The sequence below is a fragment of the Heliangelus exortis genome, chromosome 2 (genome assembly GCF_036169615.1).
Source record: "Heliangelus exortis chromosome 2, bHelExo1.hap1, whole genome shotgun sequence".
NCBI lineage: Eukaryota > Metazoa > Chordata > Aves > Apodiformes > Trochilidae > Heliangelus > Heliangelus exortis.
This window is the reverse complement of record NC_092423.1, coordinates 61,362,220-61,386,870: the sequence shown is the minus strand read 5'-3', so window position 1 is coordinate 61,386,870 and position 24,651 is coordinate 61,362,220. Positions and strand designations below refer to the sequence as shown.

General features: G+C 40.7%; 1 protein-coding gene across 11 annotated transcripts in view; it reads left to right on the top strand.

The window, feature by feature from the left end:
- RNF144B (ring finger protein 144B) overlaps positions 1-22,744 on the top strand; it is a 57,482-nt gene extending 34,738 nt beyond the window's left edge. For 10 of the 11 annotated variants that reach the window (XM_071736339.1, XM_071736336.1, XM_071736334.1 and 7 more), the window contains 5 exons: positions 5,543-5,603; positions 11,944-12,148; positions 13,418-13,562; positions 15,159-15,248; positions 15,452-21,142. In XM_071736339.1, coding sequence (XP_071592440.1) covers positions 5,543-5,603; positions 11,944-12,148; positions 13,418-13,562; positions 15,159-15,248; positions 15,452-15,592 — 642 coding nt within the window. In that variant the 3' untranslated portion in view covers positions 15,593-21,142. Of the gene's footprint in view, positions 1-5,542; positions 5,604-11,943; positions 12,149-13,417; positions 13,563-15,158; positions 15,249-15,451 lie in introns of all 11 variants that reach the window. The other variant, XM_071736341.1, reaches the window with a different exon arrangement.
- Positions 22,745-24,651: the final 1,907 nt, after the last annotated feature.

The window sequence follows — 24,651 nt, the reverse complement described above, 5'->3', positions numbered from 1 at the left end:
CTTTCCATGGACTTCAGAGCATTTTGTGTTGAATTCAATTCCTTATTGCATTCAGTAAGGAAACTGAATGATTAATAACAATGCTTATAAGCAATTTATAACACGTGATAGCGATGAAAGTTTCTCTGCTATCCTCTCTCAGGGTCCTTATCGAGGTGTGTAACATTTCTTCAGTGCTTTCCAACGACCTTTTTGTCTTCACTGTGAGTTAAGTCTGGTTTATCTTCTTGATAAAATTCTTCAGTTTGTCTTGTTTGCTACTAAATTATGAGAGCCTTTTCACAGCTCTTGACTTTATTCCAAGACATGTGCTTCTTGTGTTGCTTTTGGGGGGGGTGGCAGGGGGTGAACATTTTAAACATTAAGCTGTCTAAAACAGTGGAATCTTTCCTCAGGATCTGGGGAGTAAACTGCTTCTTCATAGCATATAGAAGAATGTGGGAGTTAAGGCTTTCCTTTTGGTGAGCTAGAACACTGTGTCTCACTCAATCACAGAAGAAAATGTTCCAGGTTTTTTTTTTCCTAAAAACTTAATATGGCAAGTCATTTGAACTTGGAAAATTGTGCTGTTCAGTACTTTAAAAATATGCTTTCTGAAACCCCTCTGTTTGCATGGGTTTTATTTTTACTTCAACAAAATCCAGTTGAAACTGGTGTGTTTCCCAGCAGTCTTTTTGTTTAGCAAATAGTGTATTCAAACAGAAGGAGCTGTTCCCTTGGAGTGCTTGAAATCAAGTGCAGTCCTAGGTAGTACCTTGACGTGTTACATCAAGATAGCAGCTGCTTGTAGCTGGTTTAAGGTAGAAATAGATGTGTGTTTGTGGTGCAAAGGTGATGGTTTTGGCTACAGACTCTGTTTCGAATAGCTGGTTGCATACAGAAAAGGAAAGTTTAAAAGCAGTCTCTAAGCAAGATGTTTGTCCTTTCAGGCTCTAATAGTACAATAAACAAAGATGATTTGGATTCCTTCCTGGAAGCAAAAGGTAGAAGGAACATCTTACATTAATGCAGTTCTCTTTAACCATGCAGACTTCTTCTGTCTTGAATATTCCTGTCTCTCTTGGGAATTTGCTTCATTGATTTAATTGTACCAGTTAATACCTCTAATCTAAATAAGGGGTAATTTATCATGGTTTGAAATGCTTTTACTTGTTGCAAATTCAGTCTCCAGTGTAAACTGAATCAGAGTAACTGCATACAGGGATTTCTAATGCACTACTTGTTTGGATAATGTCTAGGGCATTTTGCCTTGTTCTTTCTGATTCTTGTGTTCTTTTGAAGCCTGTAAAGTTGATGACAATGATATATTTATCCATCATCTGATTTAGATTAAAAAACTGTGCAGCAGGCAGTAAAGGAGATACAGATTTGAGTTCCCCTTTTGCCCAAAGTTCAACAAGGAGAATTGCCCCTTCACACGCAGTGCAGGTTCTGCAAATTGTTTCTCTGTGTAAATCCATGATAGATGCCACTGCTAACCTGACAGAGGGTTGTCAGTGCTTTGAAAAAACGATTATGAAATGGGACAGTGACCCAAATCTTAGAATCCTTAGTTGTGCTATATTCCATACATAGCTGAAACAAAAATCCTATTGGGAATCATTTAAAATACCAGTTTTATTTTTAGTTTGAAAATTGGTGTACATTTTGCTAGGGGTGATTGAAATGGTAAAGTGAGGATGAAGGTGAGAAACATGCTGCAGGCTGACCTATCTTTGTTTTTCAGGGTCAAGATTAAAGTTTTTATTCTTACTTACTAAGGGGAGCAAATGAGAGACTATTCATTTTGGTTTTGTTTTTCACTAAATAAGAGCTCCTTAATGGAGAAAATTATTAATTTAATGCTCCATGATGACACTAGTGAGCGTGGTACCTGATGAAGAAATGAGTGGGTGTACTTTCTAACAGTACAGAGATCAAACTCCCATATCCTTTCAACAACAAACCACAGCCCAAGTTAATACTATTTTGGAGTCCTTGTAAAACTAGAGAGTGAATGTGACTTAGGCAGAGGTGGGCAATACAATCCTCTGCAAGCTGTCCTTGCTTCTGCCAATTCAGGATGTGCCCTTGCTGTCTACCTGCTCAAGCAAGAGAGGGAGAAGCACTTGTCCTGGTGAACTTTCCTCCCCCAGTGTTGTCGAGGTTTGATTCATATGGGTGGGAAAGGAAATCAGCTCTATTAGGTTTTCTTGGTTGCCTTCTTGCATCTCCCTTGAAAGCCTGAGAGTAGGTGGAGCAGTGATTTTCACTTTCCACCGTGGCAGCCAGTGTTTGAAAGCAGGCTGGTTGAGCTTTCTTGGCTCCTGGTTACTGCACTGCCCAGGTTACAAGGAAGTCTGCTCCTGTGTAAACTGAACCCAGTGATTTTATACCCTTTTCTTTTCCTTCCTTTGCTCTTTTATCTCACCTAGTAATAGCACCCCTGGTTATTGTACCATGTTGGGCAATCTTTTTGGTCTCTTGGAAGAGGTCCAGCTGGAGCTTTTTGTGGTGGTAAGCCTTCAAAACTTTGCTTTTTTTCCACGGATATTTTTACTTCAGGTGAAAGCTGTTCTTAGTGAGAGCTCTTAAGTGTTCTTTTGCTCTATGACAAGCGTACTTTAACTGCAGATGTTGCTTGCAGACTGGAGAAAACCAGAAAACTTATTTCAACTCCCAACAGTCTGACATGTCCCAAATCAACATCTTTTCATTTAGGATAGAAGAGGTCTTGCCTCTCATTTTCTTTGTAGGTTTTTCTTGTAATGTTAACCCAACAACAAAAAAACCACCACCAAGGACAACAACAAAAAAACCACCCCAAAACATGTCCTGTAGCATTTCTTGCTGTGATAGAATAATTTAATAGAATAAGAAACATCTGCTTTCTGATGTGCTCATCTCATGGTCTTTCTCTTTTGGCCTTCTGCCATCAGCTGTCTTGCTGGTTTGCTTCCTGCCCAGATCTCCATCCTCTACCCAGCCCAGGGCCTCTGTGGTTGTGCAGGACAGGAGGTGTTTGAGATGGACTCCCAGGTGGGGCTGGAGAATTTATATGGAGATGATGCCAAGTGGGAAGAGAGAAAACATCTAATCCCCTTTGCTTATAGCTGCCCTCCTCAATTAAGCATAAATGAGATAAAAAGTTTGATGAGGAAAGGATTTGCTGTTTTTTCAGGGGGACTCGCAGTTCATATTTTTCGATTGGGTTTGTACATGTGGCGTTGTGTCACTGCATTCAGGTGGCAGCAGGTTGTGCATTCCTTTCCTGGTGCCTAAAGATACCAAATCTGTGAGGGGCTTCAGCTCAGCACTTCTCAGGTTGACCTCCATGCGAGTGCAAGCAGGAGCTGTTTTTTCAGAGCCTGGGGGAGTCATTGGCAGAGGTGATGGGATGCAAGTGTCAGTGCCAGAGCTGCATGCAGGGAGGTGGAATCTGAGCTGTGAAGAGGCTGTGGGAGGAGGAGTGGGGCTGGGTGACACCAGTGGCATGGTAAGATCAAACTTGCAGTAGGAGAAAGGGAAGCTTCCAGCACTGACTCTGCTTCCTGTTGAAATCCGCAATAAAACTCCTAAAAAAGGGTCAAGTTTTAATGTATGGGAACTTCTGGGCTCAATAGAACTGCTCTTGAAAAACTGTTGGTGGAAAGCAAGAGCAGGTATGGAAAGACCATGGACAAGTTCACTCAAGTGGCTCTTACAGCCATTGAGACTCACTGTTTTAATTTAGTTGGAATGAAGAAAAATTTAAAGTAGTTGCCAATTTTCACCCAGCTAGAGAAAGGCAGATGACTGTTTTTCAAACTCTGTTTAGATTTGAAGCAGCCCTGGGGAGGACTGGGAAATATTGAAATGTATCTTGTGGGTTTTACATAACTTTGTTGGTTGGCTTCATTCTTTGCTGAAGGTGCTGAACTTCATTCTTTGTCTCCATGTTTGATTAAGTTAGTATTTATTTTTCAAGAGCATTCCAGCTGAGTTCTGATGAATAGGTGAAGAGTTTCCCAGGAAGCTTTCTGTCTTGCAGACATTTTAACATAATATTGTTTAGCTTCATACTTTCAGTACTTCCATATTAAAAGTAGTTACACCCAGAATTCAGAAACTGAATGAGGACTTTGACCACAGGACTGGCTTACTAAACTAAGGATATGTTTTGTAAAGATTTTTTTGTGTTCCCCATTTTTATATTAAATCCTTTGATTTCTTCAGCCAGAAGTCTTTTAAGCATCTTTGAACATTTAAATCTGGACATTGGTTTGATTATTTTTTGTATGACATTGGTTTGGGTCAAGTGAAAGTCCCAAACACCTGTTTAAAAATGCAGTTTTAAGTCCAATATATTTGAGAACTTAAAGCATATAAAAATGGATGTATTATTTTCTTTTTTTCCCATCTATGAAAATAAATGTATTCACAGCATGATCTTGATCAAATACTGATTTTTTTTTTTTTTTTTTTTTTTTGTCTCTGTATTTCTTCTCAGTTGAATGCCATGTCACACAACCCAGAAGGATAGTAAGGGCCATCATCCACTTCACTGAGAGCAAATTTTTGCCTTTTACAGTTATCTGGAGGATTCTGATGGGATACTGAATTTGAGCATTGAGAGACTTGCAGTTTCAAACTCTCCATTCTGTACTGTTCCACAGTGCTTCAAATTATCAGGTCTTGTGTTAGTGTTAGTATTAGGATAGGTTTATTTTCAGTAAAGGAGAAGAAACATTTTCAGTGCTGGTACAGTATTACAAAGGCATCACGTAAAGATAATGACCTCACATTTTGAATCCAACAAACATGTGGCTCCTGTAGTGTCCAGGAAGTTTCTTTTAAACACCTTTTTACCATGTGCAGATTTGCTTGTTAGTTTTAAATAGAATACTTGGTTTTCCTTAGGTAGCCTGGTAATTGGAGATTAAAGCATTTAGCCTTGTAGGCTGTGAGGTTAATTATGGTAATATGTAAAGTTTGTCTATGCCAATGAAATTTATTAAATTCAGTCCTGTTCCCAGTGGGCTGGTACAAGTCTTAAGACAAATTCCAACGGCAGTGGCATTACCTGTCTTAACCAAAACCCCATGAAATGAATAAAAAATGGAAATAAGATTAGCTTTAAATTCCTGAGACCTAGCTGACCCCTGCCATGAAGACTGGGAGATGTGAATGAGGAGCTGTTCATCTGGGCTGTGTTCTTGTGCCTGAACAACAGGCTGCAGTCTCTAAGGCTGGCAAGCTGTCACCCTTTGTTACATTAAAACAATACAAAATAAAACTGAGAAGGCTGAAGTCAACACAGTATCCAGAAAGAAGGCTTTCCTGTGTGTTGTAAGAAAGATGTGAGCTGAATTATTGGGCTGTGTGGCTGAAATAGGAGAAATCAAGAATTACTTTACATTTTGGAGAAAGAAGTCAAGATAGCGAGGAAATCTGTTAAGCAGGAAAAAAGAGGTGGATTTGAGAGCAGCTCAAGAGAGCAAGCATGGAGAACAAGTTGTTTATTAATTTTTTTCAAGTCTCTGTGTTCCTAATGCTTTTCCTATGTGTTTGTTTCTCATTTCAGATTGCCTGTTTGGTGTCTGTTGATCAGTTTCAGTTATACAAGAGGCTGAAGTTTGAACGAGGTGGGAACCTTTTCTATTACCTTCATTTTTTAAGTGTGAGTGGAAGCAGCGGTGTTACATACTGCAAAGGCAGAGGCTGCTGGATGAGTTGAGGAAGAGAGAAGAAGTTGTCTTAGTTTTGAAACAGTTTAAGAGCAATCACTAGGTCTGTTTGTGGTCCACAGATAAATTTGAAATTATTTCAATACAACAGAATGAACAAAGTAGCATCTTACTGAAATACCATACAGTTACTCAAGCTTGTGGGCAACATGCTCAGATTGTGTGCCTGAGGCTCCTTTGCCCTTCCCTTGCTTATTCTGGGTCCTTGAGGTGGTGGCTGTACCGTAGACAAGGTGCTAGAGGCTGGGATAAGGTGCACATAGTCCTTTCATATATCCATAGGGATCTTCAAAACTTCTGGGGGAGACAGACCGTGCAGTCTCATGGGGACTGTTGCAAACAACCCTGCAAGAGAGCTTTTCTCATTCAGAAGCCTCATGTGTGTTTATCTAGTATATTTAATTTTTTTTTTTTGAGGAATTATTCAGCCTCTCATTGCTGAGTAAGGTCTACTAGTAAAGAATTTTGGAACTGAAGGTCTTATCGGGGCCAAGCTTTCCTATGCCAGAGGCCATCCTTCTGCTTCAGGGGATGGTTCCTTGCCAAGGCTGAAGAAGAAACCAGTCAGAAAATTGAGGTCTCACTCTGGCTTTAAAGTCTGGCACCAACCTGAAAGTCTCATCTGGAAGTTGCAGTGTTTTTCAAAGAACTCACTCCATGATAGCTTGCAGGGAGGCGTATCTGGGACTGATCTGCCCTGACTGTGTGTTGTCCTTGAAAGTCAGTCTTTGTGTTCTTGCTTTACATGCATAATTAGGTGGTGGATTGGGAATATGTATGGAAATTCCAAAATCACAGAATTGTCATGGTCAGAAAAGACCTCTTAAGATCACTTGTGTCGAACTGTCAACATCCCCCCAGTAAAACAAACAAACAAAATTTATTTATATGTATTTATCAATATTTGTATCACCATGCCCACTACAGCAAGTCCTGAAATGCCACATCTACATGGTTTTTAAATACTTCCAGGGATGGTGGTTGCACTCAGTATGAACCTCTCCGTAATTTTCCCAGGCAATGAGATCAGGTTGACAGGCCAATAGTTTCTGGATCCTCCTTTCAGCCCTTCTTGTGGATGGGCATCTCACTGGCAAGCCTCCAGTCATCTGGGACTTCCCCTGTTAACCAAGGCTGTTGGTAAATGATTGGGAAAGGCTTGGTGAGCTCCTCTGCCAGGTTCCTCAATACTTTTGGGTGGATCTCATTTGGCCCTACAGACTTGTGAGTGTCCAGGTGCTGTAGCAGGTTGTTGACTGCTCCCTCCTGGATTATGGAGGGGGTTGTGCTGCTCTCCATCCTTATCTGATAGTTCAAATGCAGAGCTTCATAGAAGTTAGGCACAGTAATGCACTTGAAAAGATGGCCAGATAGAAGAATATATGGGTTTTTACAGAATCTCATCTGGCATGAGTCACAGTGAATGACCACAAAGTACAAAAACTGCAAAATCAGTTTACCCAGGTATGCCCGAGTTCATGGGCAGATGCATATTGTAACTATGATTTGCTAGCACTCAGGCCAAAAAAAAGAAAAAAATGCCAAACCCTGATTTCATTTATTTCTCTTCCTATTTTGGCTTCTCATTTACCCTTAATTCCTTAGGAAGTCCCTCCAGTTCATAAGCCAAGCAGTGGTTTGTCTACAGCCCTACACAGTGGAAATCAAAATTTGTTAAAGCACCATTTTAAACGGCTAAGAGAGACATTATTGCAATGCAGTAATATGTTTTATGTAAAACTTTTTTTAAGTGAAGACTGTGAAATTAACGATTTTCTGGTATCTTCTCCTCTGTAGCTAGCCAAAGATGAACTCATGATCTTTTGTCCAAATCCCTGATGCAGGTTTTTTGTTTTGGTTTCATTTGGTTTTTCTCTATTTTACTGCCTCCCACACAGAAGACTGAAGCTTCTCTATTTTTTTTAAATCCTCCTTCCCTTTTCTTTTCTTTTTTTCTTTTGCCTAGGTCTGACAAATCCTCCACCTCCACTACCTCTCTTCACGTTTCTAAGATCTATCATTTATCCTTTATGATGAAGAAAACTGGCATCCAAGTGGCAGGCTTATATCCTAGCCTTTTTGTCTTGCCAGCAATTGGTCCCAGAGATAAATCCAATTTTCTGATGCCTGGCAACAACGCTTCCTCCTGTCTCACCAGCACTAATCCCAGTCCCTGCCAACAGCTTTTGCCTATCCCCATTTTAGAACTGCCTCAAGTACTGACCTTTTTGGACCTCATCAGCTGGACCTGGCTTATTAGCTGCAGCTCTGTTCTCAGACCTGACCCTAGCCTGGTAACACCTGCCAAGTGTTACCCCTTCTGAGGGCCACAAATTCCTTTGCTTTGCTTAATGACAGAGAACATTTTGAAGAACTGAAATAGGGTTGCATGGCTCTTACCAGCTTTTCAGTTTTCATGTAAAAGTGAAGGAAACCTTTATATGTGAAATATTTTGAGCCTCCCTTAGAGTTTTCAGGTATTTTGTTGAGACCAGGTCATGGGGAAGAGCTAACTTGGGTTTGCTGGGGTTTGTTGCTGGGGAGAAGGAGTCAGCATGGTAAGGGGAATAAATAGAAAGCAGTAGGTTTTCCAGACACTGTTGTACCATGTTCTTTTCCATGGTTGCAAATGTAATAGTCCAAATTCTTATTCTTAATAAAGTGCCTTTCATGGCTTGTTCTCTGATCAACAAAGTCTTTTATTCAAACCCTTCAGCTTCATATATTCAGACCCTTTTTCTCTTGGCTATGTTCTGTTCACATATGGGCTCTTTGCTTCAGCACCCCCGTTGCTTTACTAGAAATAAATAGCAAGCTTCTTCTCTAAGTCAAAAGACTTCATTTTGCACTGTAGGTTTGCTTACTAATCTTTGAGCAAGTGGTAAAGCCAGTGCTTCTCATCCTTCCATTTTGCATCATCCAGTGAATTTTTAGAAAAATTTTGAAGACCTGAAGAACTTATACATCCCAAAGCTATTTTCTCCATTTTCTATCTGTGCAAGCTACTTTAATAGCATAGTTTTCCTCTGCATGTCCGTATTTTTTAAAAAAGTGGACAAATAATATTGGGTGAAAAAGTAGAGAGAAGTAATTGGCATACAATTTTATATCTATAGACACTTGCTTGGTTTAATAAGGAATGCAGTGGAAATTATCCTCTTGTGTTCTTTTGTGTTCTCAGAATGCAAATGACTTGAACTCAAGCTTTCTTACAAATCTGTAGCTTCTCTGAATCCAGTCTGGACCTAGCCACACAGCTTCCGTGGAGCATATTTAATAGAAGAAACTGAAAGTCATCAGAAGTAACACAAATGAGGAATAGGATGTGGTTAGGACATATGCATTAGATTTCTATTACTGTGACAATTGCCCAATAGACCAAGTGAGATTATGACCACTTTATGCCTGAGTGAAAAGTAGTCTATTTTAAAAGGAGGTGTCCCTGATAATCTGTGAAAATCACAGGCTCATTTTTTCAGGGCACTGCGTTTCCCCCATCTGTCTCCAACATCTCACCTGAGAGTTTGTGCATTTTGTGAAAACTGGCCAGACCCCTGCCTGGCACTGATGCTGTTTGGGAAGGCTTTCCTCCTGATAGTGGAGCAAATATGGTGAACTGGCTATGGGGAAGCAGAGGAAAGGTCTGGGAGAGAAATGGCCCTAACTAAATGATGGAGCAGCTTCTCAGAGCAATACAATAGCTTTTTTTTTTTTTTTTTTTTTTTTTTTTGTCTGCTCCTTCTGATTTTTTTCTGGTTTCATTGGTACTCCATGATAAACTGAACAGCATGAGACAGCATGGGTTGCAAAACATCATCTGTATGTTCCTTATAAAATGAAGGAAGTGGAAGAGAAGGGAGTTTCATATCATGCATTACATCTTGCTGCAACTAATTTGTAAAAATGAGTAAGATTTACAACCCACATCCCCTCCTCCAAGTGCTGTCAAAACCAGACATCCTGTCTTTTATCCAAAGACACGACAGGAGAATTTAGGTTCCCAAAGCTGAATATGTTCAGCAGCTATCTGTAGGAACAGCACTTTATCTTAACTACTGTTTGTCAACAGAAAGCACACTGAACCTATTGTGTGAAGACTTAAATGCAGTAGCCTGTACCAGGCCATGGTCTTGCCCAAGTTTCAGAGTTTCTCTTCAGAGACACTGAGGGAAGCTACAGAAATATGTAGAAATAAGGCCATGGGAATGATCAGAGGACTAGAGCACCTGCCATATGAGGAGAGGCTGAGAAAACTGGCTTTGGTTTGTTCAGCCTTAAGAAGAGAAGCCTTAGGAGAGACCTTACTACAATGTTCCGGTACTTAAAGGGCAGCTACAAAGATGGACACCCTGTATTTACAAGGACACAGATGGATAGAACAAAAGGCAATGGGTACAAGTTGCTCCTGGGGAGATTCCAATTGGACACAAGAAGAAAAGTTTTCACTATGAGTACAGTCAGAAATTGGAATGGTCTCCCAGGGGAAGCAGTGGATTCCCCCTCTTTGGAATGTTTTAAGTCTCAGTTTGATGGGGTGCTGAGACATCTCATATAAACAATAATTTTAGAAGGGTTAGACCAGGTGATCCTTGAGGTCCCTTCCATGCTTACATTCTGTGATTCTGTGATTCTCTATGAAATAATGATTTCTAGGGCATTATTATCAATAGCTTGTACTACCCATCCATGTCTCTCTCTTCTCCCTGTGTATGAAGCTGCATTTTATTCTGGGTTTTGTTCAGTAGAAAGTAAAATGTTTGTTTTGGGGGGCTAAGGAGGTATGTGTAAGAGAACTTGAGGAAAGAAGGCAATTAGATGAATGAAGTGGCTGGAGAGAGATGCTACAGGTAGCACTGCCCAAATTCTATATGATAGCTTTTGCCATGGATCATCCTTATGTGGTGCCTTATTGTAAATATCCCATACAAACAGGTAGGAGGGATGTCTTTAAAGAAACTGGAAATTTTCAAGGTTAACAAAGAAATTAAGAATACTGTAAGAGAGCTGATTTTCTAGTGTGTGTTAGGTTATGAAGTTTGTCTTTCTCATCAGGCGTTCATATGTGCGTATCCAAATGCTTGGGAGCTGGGGGGAAATTTTTACTTCTTTGAGTACATTTCTATTTATACAGTTTCTAGTTTTTGGGTATATGGACAGTGAACTGATATTGCTGTTTTTCGTGCTAATTGGAGCATCTGCCAGATATCCATCTACCACCCCCTTCACTGCAGACTACCAGCAGCCTCCTGCAGAGGAGCAGTGCAGTCAGGGGTGTATGCAAAGGAGAAACCTTCAACTGTTTCTACAAAAGCTGCCAGGGAATGCATTTCAGGAGTCTTTGTGCAGCCTTTTGTTCCAAGTGGGATAGTATTTTATCTGCTGGAGGTCCAGAAGAACACGGTAATGACTTTTGACATCTCACAGGGATTTCCACCTGTTCCTGAGATATCCTCTCCATCTATTTCTTTTCAGTGGTGGTGCTAGAGACTTCCCAGTGAAGATGTAGGTAGCTCCTGCAAGTATGACAGCCCTTTTCTAGGGAGGGTTTGCAGGGTGGGAGCATTTGGCTGCACCTCATGGACTTGAGGCAGTATAAAGTGCAAAGAAAATGGGCACCTCTAATAATGAGCATGTTTTAGTTGTGTTTCTGTTGCAAGCCCAGATTTCCTTGAATAAAGTTTGGGGAGCAAAAAAAAAATCAGCATTAATCATTCACTGCCCTGCAGTGATGTCTGTAACTCAAGGTATCCGACTTGAATCTGGCTTTCAGTGTTGTTGTAATCTGATACCTGACAAATAATGATCATATAATTGACTATTAGTTGAAATTTGTAGGTAGAGAGAAGGATATAAGGCACAGAAAATGATTTGGCATTAGTTTAATGGCAGTCCCTCTGCTATTTACATGAAAAAAATACCATGGCTTGCACACATGAAAGACATGGGTGTTATGTTTGTCTTTTGCACTTCACCGTAAACTCAAAGAATACATCACTTGTCCTGTATTGTCACTCTTGTGATGCTTCCAGTGCAGCTACCTTTGCAGAGTACAGTTGCAGACCCACCTAAAGAAGAGGAGTAGGCTCAAATGCCCATGGGCATGGGTGCAGATGGCTTCAACTTTCCCCCCTGTGAGCAGAACCGGGTCTTGCATCCCTGGACACTTGTCACTGGGATGAGACAGGAACTATATGAACATTTTTTTATTTTTTTATTTTTTTTTTCTGTTACATTTCAGAAGTCCACTTGGACCCCCAAAGAACATGGTGCCCTGCAGCTGACTGCCAAACAGTTTGCCAGATTGCACCGAGTGAGTCAGGAGCTCCAGTGCCCGTGGCGTGCCCCGTTTGCCACCTGATGTTCTGCTCCTCCTGCAAGGACGCGTGGCACCCGCAGCGCTCGTGCCAGGAAACCCAAATTGTTTCTTTACCAACTGAGCAGGGGTAAGAAGGGAACCCACAGAGGTCACACAGTCTTTTGGTTCTTTTTTGGCATGGGGTGCTACCTCTGTGCCTTGCAAATGTTAATATTTTTTTGTTATGTACCAAATGTGAGGCACCACTGACACTTCTGAAAGGTGAAGCCCCTCCAGGGCTTTGAATCTGCCTAAAGGCATGCTAGAATTGTGACTTGGCACCCATGCAAAAAATGCAATGCACTAATATTTTAGGATCAAAACTTAAACTGTGATTAAGAAACCACCCTTGGTTAATATTTATAGAATCTTTGCACAGAGCAATCTTGAGTTTTATGCACAGTGGTTGTAAAATGTTCCATTAGGTGTGAGAAATCTGACTTATGCTCATTGTGCACAGGTCTAAACAGCCTACAGATAAGGTTATGTAAGGTATTAATCTACAGAAAGAAAATACTCCATTATTTAAATTATATAATGTTTGCAGCTATTGTTTGTTTTCAGAATCAGATTATATTTCATAATGTGCATTCAAAATTTTCTAAATTTGGGAAATTCTTTACAGAGAGGGTAATCAGGCATTGGAATAGTCTGCCCAGGGAGGTGGTGGACTCTTCATCCCTGGAGTATTTTAAGAAGAGACTGATGTGGCACTCAGTGCCATGGTCCAGTAACCATGGTGGTAGTGGATCAAGGGTTGGACTTGATGATCTCAGAGGTCCTTTCCAACCTGGATGATTAGATGATTCTGTAATTTTTTGCAAGAAATGAAAGTTTACTTAAAATCTAAGCCTTCTACTTGCTCAAGACTTCATAGAATACAAGTTACCAAAGAACTCACCATAAATTTTTCCAGGTTATTTTTCAGCATAGATTTTCTCCAAAATCTTCTCCAGGTTTGATCTTTGGCTTTGGTGGAGTTTCAGGCTAATTTGTTCACTCAGGGACAGTGTTACCAATTGCATAATATGGTCCTGTTAAACAAATGGTGCAAGCAGTCTTAAAAATTGCTCTTTTTTAATGCTGTTGGTGATGTGCTTGTGGGTATAGTGAGTGATGGTTTCAGACCATAAAACACCAAGGAACACCTGTTTCACTTTTGCATAATAATAATTATCTAGCACCTTGTAGAGAGTGTACTTCAGTGTATTGTACTGATTATGACAAAGTTCACACATTAAGTGCACTAGGGCAACAGCATTAGGAGCTCTGAAAAATAAGCTCAGTACACATTAGGCAGTGGAGCTGAGCAGTAATTATAGTCACATTTCACTTTAATGTTTTCTTACTCTTTTAGGTCACTTATTGGAACGGAGACAGAGGCACCAATAAAGCAGTGCCCAGTTTGTAGAATCTATATTGAGCGAAATGAGGGCTGTGCTCAGATGATGTGCAAGAACTGCAAGCACACATTTTGCTGGTACTGTCTACAGAACTTGGATGTAAGTGCTTCAGAAAAAAACCACCTAGATAAAGAGAAACAGGGCTGGGGTTAGTCCGAGTACAAGCTTTTACCAACTCGTTGATATTCTAGGGAAAGTGTTGGCTCAGTTTAGCTTCTTGCTTGCTTTCTTCTTCATTTGGTTTTTTTTTTTTTTTTTTTTTTTTTAAATCAAAATACTATTTTCCATGAAGGATTAAAGCCATGTCTCTAGTTTTTGACTTAGTTCTTCGAGGGAAATGGGACAGAGTAGTTGCTTTCTGTAGGTCTATTCCAGCACTGCATTTCTCTGATTCCTGCTTTCAGTGCAGTAGCTAAAAACTGATTGAGAGCTAGTGAATTAAGTGTCTCTCACCTGTTGCAACTGTAAGGGTCAAAGCCTGTCCAAAAATGGTATGGTACTGGGTGAAGGGGGTTTTTTCATGGGCAGGTACATTAAGAGTGCATATGGACTAGGTCTCATTAGTAGTCTACTCTAGCTCCGTGTTTGCTGAAGTGAAGGAATAGTAGGCTTGAGGATAAAAATGGTGGATTATGAAGTGCAGTTTGCTAGTTATTGCTCAGGTGATACCAACTAGTCTCAACTTCTGTGGACTTCAAGGAAGTATTGTGCTCATGTGTACGAGAGCTTCCCTTTTTGGCACGGTCATGGGTAACAACCGTGGGAGTGTGAAAAGAACTTCACCACCACTTCCAATAAAATGTTAGATACTTCCTCATTCTTTACCCTTTCTCTTAGCATGCTAAACAGGTTTGCTTAGCATTATGTCCCATTTCTCTGTGTGTGAGTGTGCTTTCTCAACATGAGTCTCCTGGCTTCCCTCAGAGTACGTGCAGTGCACGATTGCTTAACGCTGTGCTGAACTGGAAGACTCTCAGATTCTCACAGGCTCTGCAGACATGCCTTTACCAGGATTTCATCAGTTCAGAGGAGAAAGAAAACAAGTAACTGTAGTTGTGTGATTCAAAAGCAGTTTTTCTAAATTTGCAGGGCTACAGGAGCTCTAGGCATAGATGAAGGTAATACCTGTAGAGCCTAAGAGTAAGGCTGAAAAACGAATGAGGAAGCAGCTCTAAGGTTACAGCACAGGGGAGGGTAATGCAGGGCATTTGTCACTTTCTGAAGATAAAATGAGTAATTTAATAAGTATTACTGAGAGAAGAGAAATGAAATGGGGATTTCCTACTTTTTAAATTTTCCTGTTAAGCCTAGGAAGAAAATGACTCTAAAGTGCAGGGGTAGCAGGAGAACAGAAGGTAGAATTAGCTCAGGAATATGATCCCTCAGATTATCAGCTTTCAGAAATATCTGTCTACAGGCTTCTTTACCATCACCAGATTACAGACTAGGTACTCGTGTAGTAGGTGCAATGCATATGCTTATGCCTTTTATAAGTGGGGGAGGAAAGGTGCTCAGGTCCCAAGCACACCCACTTTTAAACTGCTAGAATTTTCTCTGGGTAATTATTTGAAAGACAGGTGAATGCTGGATAGTAATTCTAAAGCAGTGTCAGGAAAGTTGCATTTCCAGTTCAGCCTTGAATCTTTTCCTGCAGTACTGTAACCTGCTCTTACATCTTCTCCTTTTGTTTTTCAGAATGATATCTTCTTAAGACATTATGACAGAGGCCCTTGCAGAAACAAGCTGGGCCACTCAAGGGCTTCGGTGATGTGGAACAGAACCCAGGTGTGTTTCTAGTCAGCTGAGTAGAGCTCTAACACATCCATAAAGCAAAGAGATTTTCACCACCAGTGAAGGACCAAGATTATGGCTCGTTATGTTCATGTTTTAATCATATTTTTGTGATGTATCCTGTGCTTATGCATGCACGCATGTATTTTATTTTCCACGTCAGATAAACGTGTATTTTTCCTCACCATGTCTTTCAGGTTGTGGGGATCCTCGTTGGACTCGGTATCATAGCATTAGTGACATCTCCCTTGCTGCTTGTGGCATCTCCATGCATCATCTGCTGCATTTGCAAATCTTACCGAAGCAAGAAGAAAAAACACAGCCCACCAACAACTTAAAATCTGTTTGAGCCTCCATCTGTAGAGCATATGTTTGTGAGATAGCACAATGGTTGTCTTTCAGTGCCATACCTACCAAATAATACGCCCTTTTTTTCCAGTTCTTGGGATTAGTGCCCATTCCTCACAGGCTACTCTGTCAGTAACAAGTCCCAGTGTACTAAAAGTCTAGATTATTTTGCAGTACATATGGCTATAAGTTTTTGCTCTAAGAGGAAAATGGGACACCATTCAGCAGTTCATACCCTTAAATATGAAACTGCTAGAACTTTACCATCCTCTGCACATGACTTGATCTTGCAGTATTGTCCTACCTTTGCAGACCGATTGTTACTGTCATGCTTTCTGTTAGCTCTTGGTAAGACTTTCTCATAAAGTTTTGGGTATTTTATGAAAGGAGGAGAGGGAAACACCTGATGAAGTTCTGTCTGCTAGCTTGTGTCCCCTTCAAGGTAACAAACTGTTAAGAAAATATATTTGACAGTTTCCTGTCAACTGGTTGCCATGGCATTTCTTTCAGCAATGAAATCAATTTTATTTGTCTATTGATCTCAATTACAGAATTGAAATGCAACAAAAATATTTCTAAGATAAGGCTCCCTTGAGAGACTGGACTACCTTGAGAAAGCCTTTTTTTTTTTTTTTTTAGATCAAACATGACATGACATGTCTACCTTGAAATATTTAGACTATGGGTATTTTCCTGCCACTGGGCATGTCTTTGTCAGTAACATGGGTGTAGTAAACACATCATGAAGCTGTATTTTAAGAAAGACCTGATGCTGCTCCTATTTTGTGCTCAGTGTTGGGATCTTTGTTGTGCATACATAGAGTGCCCATGGATACACAGAGTACCTAATGCACAGTTTATTTTCTAGGCAGTCAGTATATACCTTTTCAACAGTTTACATGGTGTGGAGGCAAGAACCCTGTTCAAAACAGACTCACACCAGGATAATCCAACCCTGAACCCTTCTCTAAAACACAGGGACCTGCTGAAGTGAATACTTGAGAAATGCTGTGTAAATGTAAGCTCTGTCCATTGGTGGGTATTTATTCTCTCCCACTCACAGTTAACATGGTTACTGGTAGTTTTTCATTACTCTAAATCTGAAAGGCTGTAATTTAATGAACCCTTCAGTTTAATTTAGTGTCTCACTAGCAAACTGATTCAGATCCTGATATCAGCTACACCTGTACAAGTTCACTGAAACCTCCCTGAAGAGCTGGAGTTACTCCAGGCTCACCCAGGAGTAAATGAGATTGGACTCTGCTCCCTGGAGTTTATTTCCTTAATGGCTGGTGCTTCTCACAACCCTGGCCAGTGGTGGCTTTTGTTCTGGACTCCCATCTGTGCATTTTATATCTGTGGGAACTGATACGAGTTTGCACTATGTAATCCTCTGTATTTCCAATCCCCTTTTTGACAAGGGCTGCTCAGCCTGAGCATCGTGTCGGGCTCCCCCTCTGCCCTCCTCCCTGTGCACAGTGTGGGGCACCCCGGGGGTGCTGCAGAGAGCAGAGAGCATCTTTGCTGTTGCATTTGGCCGAGCCTCAGGAACTTTGCCTTCTTGGCAGTTGTAAATGTGACCTTTTTTTTTTTTTTGTGTGTGTGTGTTTAACTTCGCTCTCTTGATTACTGTAACAGAAGTGGTAGATGTTTCTTATTTTAAGGAAGTGTAGTCTGTTGAACAGACTAGCAGGGACAAAGGCCTTAAATGATACTGTCTGTTTTACTTTTTAATTGATTTCTTTTATAAATACTGTCTGACTTTGCCACCAGTCATGGCTGGAAGGCAGGCAGTGCTAGCCAGTGCGAAAGGCTGTATTTATTCTCCATCCACAGCTTTGAAGGGAAGCAGAAAAGATAGTACATTTTAAATACAAAGTGCAATGCAGGCAACTGCCATTTATAATAAATAATGTTTTCTGTATGTGTTTTCTTTAAGAGCAGTAATGGTAGTGCTTGAGGGTACTTGTGACAGATTAAAGTGTCCAGACCTTGGCTTTGCACTATTTTTCTACCTATGCTTTTATGGGACTACTGTCATTTCCATTTTATTTATGAACTCGCAGTTGAGAGTCTTACTTTAGCAAAGCCTCAAGGACGAAGATATTGGAGCTGCACAGTCTTTTTAACCATAACCAGCATTGCAATGTACCTTTGCATGTTAAAATTAATTTTTAATGTTTTGTGGTCTTTTCTATGTCCAATACACCCTCTGCTAGTCTGCTTTCTTTCCTTGTCCTCTTCCTTTTTTCCCCTTGGCCTTTTTTTTGCTAAAATGCCAAATGGAATGAAGGTGTCTCATGTTCTTTTCATTAATACTGCTGTGTTAATGAAACTGCTAAGATCTTCTCTGTTCAAGAGATGCTGAAGGCATTTCTGAAGGCACTTGTCTTGCCCAGAATACACTAAATGAACACAATGTCACCATTTGTGTTGTAATACAAATCTGAACTTGTTTTGGTTCTTTAAATGTTGTCTGAAATTAAAGAAAATCTCTCCATAGAGTGGGAATTTTTTTAAATGGTTGAAGACTCATACTTTACAAAAGCGTTGCATAGCTGTGAAGTCTGGGAAAACAACACCACTCAGTTTGAGTGCAGGATAGCCTCTTCCAGAGTCTGATGCCTCAAGAGCAGAAGGAAGATGTGCCTTTTCTGTGTGCACATTGTATTGCTGATGCAGGTTAGGTGCCTGCTGAGGGTACCAAAAATGGTAGAAATTCAGTATGCAGGTGTTAGCTCAACCTGACAACTGAAATGCCAGTCCAAGCATCTAAGAAATCTGTATGGAGATTGGTAGCAGTGGCCCAGGCTTTAGCTGGAGATCTTTACATAGAAGCTGGATAGCAAGTGCATGGGGTACAGACACACATTCCTTTGGCTGCATAGATGCAACAATTGACTAAGAAGTAAGTTCTAGAAATACTTGAGAGCTTAAAATAGAAGTCTTACAAAGACTAATGATTATTTTCTTTAAAAGTCCAGTGCATCGTGTGTCCTGGGGATACCTGAGGACATGCAGTAAATAGATCTGAAGCTGGTCAGCACATGAGGTTGCACTAATTCTGCTAAATGGGGCTGTAGCTGTGCTGGGAGATGTAGGGCCCTGTTGCCATGTTTTTCAGAAGGCACCTGTTTTGCACCAACTGGTCCTGCTCTCGGAGTTTCCAGAGAACAATTTAACAATTCTAGCTAGAGCTTATTTACAGTGGGTTTTTTAAAATTTTATTTTTGTTTGCTCGTTTGGTTTGTTTGGTTTTGGTTTGTTTGGTTTGTCGTTTTTTGGTTGGGTTTTTTTTTAATTAATCAGAAAAGTTAAAGTCACTGTATGAGAGATTTATGACAAAAAATATTAACAGAAATTAGGGAGAAAGACATAAAAACAGGACTCCAACTACTCTTCTAAATCAATATAGCTGTAAATCCACCCTCTTGAACTCCATCTGTGTGATGTGGTGCATGTTAGTAACAGGCTTCACTGCTCTTACCATCTCTCTTCTTTCCCCTGGGGTAGGTGGCTGGTTGCAGGCAGCACCCAAGGGAAAACTCAGGGCTATGGCAGGACAAGGTACTGCAGGAACTGGGATCTAGGCACACTACCCACCCTGGCACCAACACCTATGTACTCTGGGGCCTTTAACCATGGAGAGAGAGAGACCTTGGGGGTTTTAGGCTGGTAACCTTACAGTGATGGTGTCCATAGACATTCTCCCTTGGAGATCAAAAGTGGCAACTACTCTATTCCCTCTGAACCCAAGGGCATTCAATCCTGAAGCTGGGCTCTAGATGTATGAAGATTAGATCCTAAAATTAGACACCACTGCTAGAAATATGAATTTTTACTGCAACTGTCCACACATCTCCATGGCCATATATCTCATCGTAATTTCATGCCAGTCAGTGGAGCTGTGTAAAATACAGCTGAGGAACCCACTCAGCATCTCATGTCCTTATGTTAAAATGAGGGTGATGATGCCTGCTCCCAAACCCACTTGATAACAAAAAGAAAATACTTGTCATTCTATAGCAAAAGTAATTCTCTACAATATTTATTCTAGAACTATAGGAGATGGTAAATGCTGTCTTTCAGTAAGTGATGATTTATCGTTTGTTCATGGGGTTATTTACCCCAAAGAAGGGCACAAGGGGTAGCAGTAATTAATGTTTCTACAGTGTTTTAATGATGCTAAATGCTACATACTGTTGTCTGCCCAGTAGCATAGCATGAAGTCCAAAGATGAGTTTAAAGTGTATATAATTTTTACTTGAATGAACTAAGAGAAATTGGATATTACCTTTGTATGTGCTTGAAGATATACAAGTGGACAGAAATCAACTGCATTTCTACAGTGGAAAAATGAAAGTCAAGTTTTAGCTACTCTGCTCTCTGGTAGCACAATTGGTAGTTGTGCTGAGTGTCTGTCACTTTAAAAATCTTAAATCTGTTTCACACTGTGATCTCCTTCTCCCAGTCATACTCATCTTAAACAAATTACTTTTATAATCATATTTCTCATTCTCTAACTTAGGCCAAAGATTCTTAGAGTGAAATCAGGAGATTTCTTTGTACGAGGACACAAAAACCTTCCAGCAATTTTCTTCCAGGTTTTAATAAGGAACTTGATGTTGACACGAATGACCAAAGATAGAAGTTCGAGACTTGGCTTGTTTAGAAAAACTCATTCAGACTTCAGTTCTCTTGGAAGACCTAAATAAGGACTGTTTTGTTAGAGCTTGAAGGTAAAGGAGCCCTCCAGCTTTTGAGTTTCCCAGGAGATACACTTCTATTATCGAGCAGACTTTTTTTAAAAATGTACTGGGAGAAAAAAGAAAATTTACTTCCCATATACGTATTTTTATTGTATAAATCCAAAAAAGGTTCTCCTTTATACCTTCATATTCTATCCATAGACCCCTGTAGGCTTTCTGGAGTATACTTATACAGTGAGATAACTTTTAAAATATATTAAAACAGTTGAACAGGGTGTGCTAGTTATAAGACAGTAGTAAGACACTCTCACACACAAATGTGTAGGATCAGACCCTAATTTATGTGGTTGGCATTAATGTGAAAGATGGGAAAATTTATGTCTCCTGAAATAATGTCAGTTGATTATTCTGTGGTCTACTGGAAAGTGAACTTACTGCTAAGATTCTAGAAAACTTCAGTCTAATTTTTATTTGTCTCCTTTAGTTAGTAAAGTAATGAAGGGAGAACTAAACGATTTTGTTGAACAGAAAGCCCAAAGGTCTGCTTTGTGTCACCACAGTCGAGTTACTCAGAACCAATGTGGTTTTATAATTATAATTTATACAACAAATATATAATTTATAATTAGTAATTATAATATATTAAATTTTAAGCATAATTGCCTTTTATCATATGCTAAATTTGTTTTAGTTGCATTCATACTGGAAGCCTTTCTTCTTCTTCATAGGGAGAAGGTCATGGTGTTCCTGGCAAGGTAAATTTCTACAATTTGGTGCAGTGCAGTACAGTGCTGTGCACAATAAACATTCACTGCTTTTTTTTTTTTTTTTTTTTTTAATTGTATCAGAGGTTTTGTTATGATCCCTCGAGTTAGTTGTTTGAATTAAGCAATTTTCTTTTGTTAGGAAAGGTAGTTTACTAGCAATGAATTTTATTGACCATTACAATTTGGTCGAGACAAGGTGATGCAGGCTGAGAAGGTCCACCAGCTTTTTAGAGTACGTGACCTCATTCTTTCCCCCTCTGCTCAAGAGGTTTTCTCATTCCTTGGCTGAAAATTAAGGACTTCAGTCATTTGCTTGTGCCTTCTGGATGTCCAAACAGAAGCAGCAGCTTCTAGTGGCCCTGTGCCTGGATATCCCAGACAGGTTGAATGTACAATACTGTACCAGGTGTGCAGTGAGTTGCTTAAATTTCAGGGAGGTAAAGCCTGAGCTTTACAGTTTCCTGGGGCAATGCAGTGGCATTGGATGTGCACAAGGGATTCATCCAGGAGGCTTCATGGGTGCCACCAGCTGCACTGCAGGTGTAGAGCTGGGCTGGTGCTGCACCACAGCTGTGATGCTGGGCCATCTCACCACACATGAGCACATCCCAGTTTCATCAGGGGCCTTGTCTCAAGCTGGCCCTTTCCATAGCTACCCACCCACCCTCAAAACTCCCCAAATTCCACAGCAAATCGCTCCCCTCAATTTCATATCCCAGTCTCTGCTGGTGCCCTGTTCCAGTTTCAAAGAAACCTCTGTTCAGATGAGTTATCTGGAGCTCGCTCGACTGGTTGAAGCCTGATTTGCTTTGCCTAATGAGCAGTTCTTTTAAATGAAGAAAAGCAGAACTGATACATACCACACTGACATGCTTCTGAAAAAAAGTTTTGGATACAAGTGTGACTTGAGGTGTCCAGGTCTGGCATTGGGGTGCATGCCTGAGCACTGCTGTGGACTGGCAGTGGTTGTGGTGCCCTGTCCTGCCTGGTCTGGGGCAGGTGCTCAGCTCTGCGTGTTGCAGACAGAGGCACTGGGTTGAGACAGCCTGTTTACTGTGCTCTTGCCTCTTCTCTGTCTCCCAGCTGGACTGATGCTGCTGTCAGATGATTTTTATTTGAAATACATCCTTGGCTTGGTAAGAGCAGGGACAGCGCTCCTTGTTTCGGGGGGCTCATCTCCTGTGCTGTGGCATACAGGAGTAAATTCCTTCTCAGCATCTAAATTTTGTTTCCTTGGTACCTGTTTAAGCTTATGTTTTGTTTATCTGTTTCCTTGGTACCTGTTTAGGCTTATGTTTTGTTTATCTATTTCTTTTTTTTTTTTTTTTTTCCTCTCTAGGTAATACACTTTCTTCACCACTCTGCTCCTGGTGAAGGGAAAAGGGTTTGATCTTTGTAAGATTTGTTAAAATATTTTTGTGCTTATAAGAGGAAGGCTGACATGTGTAAAGGAATAAGTGCTTTTGTAAATTTTTTGTTGTATGATTCAGCATTTAAACATTTTACAGATGCAATTTTTTGCACTCTCTCCGCATATATTCATAAAAATGTATTTATTTTCTGTCTAAAGGTTTAATTTGGATTTTTTTTCTTCTAATGTTATCAAATGCAGTATGTGCAGCATTAAAAAAAATTAGTGTAAAGACACTGCCTCATTTGGTTGTAATTCTCAGCTGCCTTTATAAAGATGAGCACAGAAAATCAACGGGAAGGATTCAAACACATCGGGATACTTCATGGGAAATTTGAGGATAGAAGGATAGAAGAGGTGTGATCAGAATCTTGACTCTCATTTCCTCTGGGCTCTGGGTTAGCTCTTGCATGCTGCTGGGGTGCAGCTGCCAAAGCATTGGTGGTGGTTGCTCTCATGAAGTCCAGTGGAGACCCTGACCTCGGGCATGCCAGGAGGAACCTGGAGGAGCCAGAGCCAGGCTGTGGGTGTGGGATGTGCAGGAGGCTTCAAGAAGAAAATTCTGCTGCTTCAGAGCCACTTTTCCTTGGCTCCCTCAACCCTGCTTCTCCTTGCAGGAGAATTAGGCCTCATGTTCTGTGTGTCCAAAGGGCATGATGAAACATGACACTTTACTGTGTAATTTCAGATGTATGTGCTCCTTAGTTTTCTCACACACTCACATCCTGCATTGCCTATGAGAGACAATCACAGCTGTGGTTTTGAGCATCACATATAAGGTGATGTTTACTATTAAGTATTTCCAGCCTAGCTACAATTATGCAGCATCTGAAGGTAGGGTTTTCCACCTGGGTGACACAACCTTGAAAACCCAGCATATTGTCTGTGCGACTTTTCACCTCAATGGATTATCTGAGAGGTCTCCAGAGTTCTACCTTTGAGGACACATATTGAAAACTAAGGAAAATGTCTGAGATTTTCACCTCAATGTTTCCTTTTCAACATCATCCTTGTTACCTACAGCTCAAAATTTTAGTCATACCTGTACTTCCCCCCACCCCAGTTTGTTCATAGTAAATTCAGTGCTGATGTTATTCCACTTAAACGCAATCATTGTATTTATATACATTCTTTTTGTTTGTTTGTTTTGGTTTGTTTGTTTGGTTTTTTTTTTGTTTCCCACTGAGCCTCTGGTCTTGTTTGGTGACTGTGCAACAAAGCAGTGCCAACGCATCTGTCCACGCAGTGACACAGCTGAGGCATTGGAGCAGACTGAACGTTTCCAGTGGGGCACTTTTCCTTCAGAGGATCTTTCTGACTACAGAGGAACCAATGTTGTGGTGGGAATGAGTCAAATCTGTCAAACTTGTGATGGACACCAGCTGCTGGCCCCCAACATGCCTGGTGTCCTGCCAATCTACCAGCTGCCAGCAGTGGGCAAACTGCCCAGCTCCCCACCTGGCAGACAAGTGACCTTCTGAGCCCTCACCTGGCAACTTTGAAAAAAAACCCAAACAATTTTTTCCAAGGAAAAAAAGACATTTCTGAATTTATCTCAATTTTTTTAAAATTCTAGGTCAGACAAGCCTGAGCATTTTTCAACAAAGGAAAATCCAGGAGGCCTGTGACTCATGTGTGGTCACACTCTCTTCCACACACTTGTTTTTCAGCAGAAATGGGACCCAGTTCCCACATTCGGTTCATTCTCCTTCAATGTGCAGTTTTACCCCATACTTCTGTACTTGTCATGAAGACTAGTTTTCTTCAACAACCTTTTATTTCTGGATTATTTATAACCAAATCTCTGGATTTTAAATTCCTTGCATTTTTTGAGATTACAAAAGATGTTGTTTAACTTCTTCACCTGTGTGTGTAAAACAGCCATCCACCCACTCACACCCACACCCCCTTCTGCAGAGGGATGAGTGTTGCCTTAAACAGTACCATCAGCTTGATCCATCCTTCCAGTTTGGCAAATATCACCCACGTCACCCTTGTAAAACACCTCCTCGGGTCTCCTAGTGAGTGGGTTGACCCTTTTGCTCCAAGGTCACCCTGTGGGTGATGCTGCCCACCCTATCATCATTCTGTTACACTTCCCTGTGAGGCCCTTGACTCTTGGGGATGCTTCCTCCTCTGTAGGTGGTGATGGCTGCTGAGGA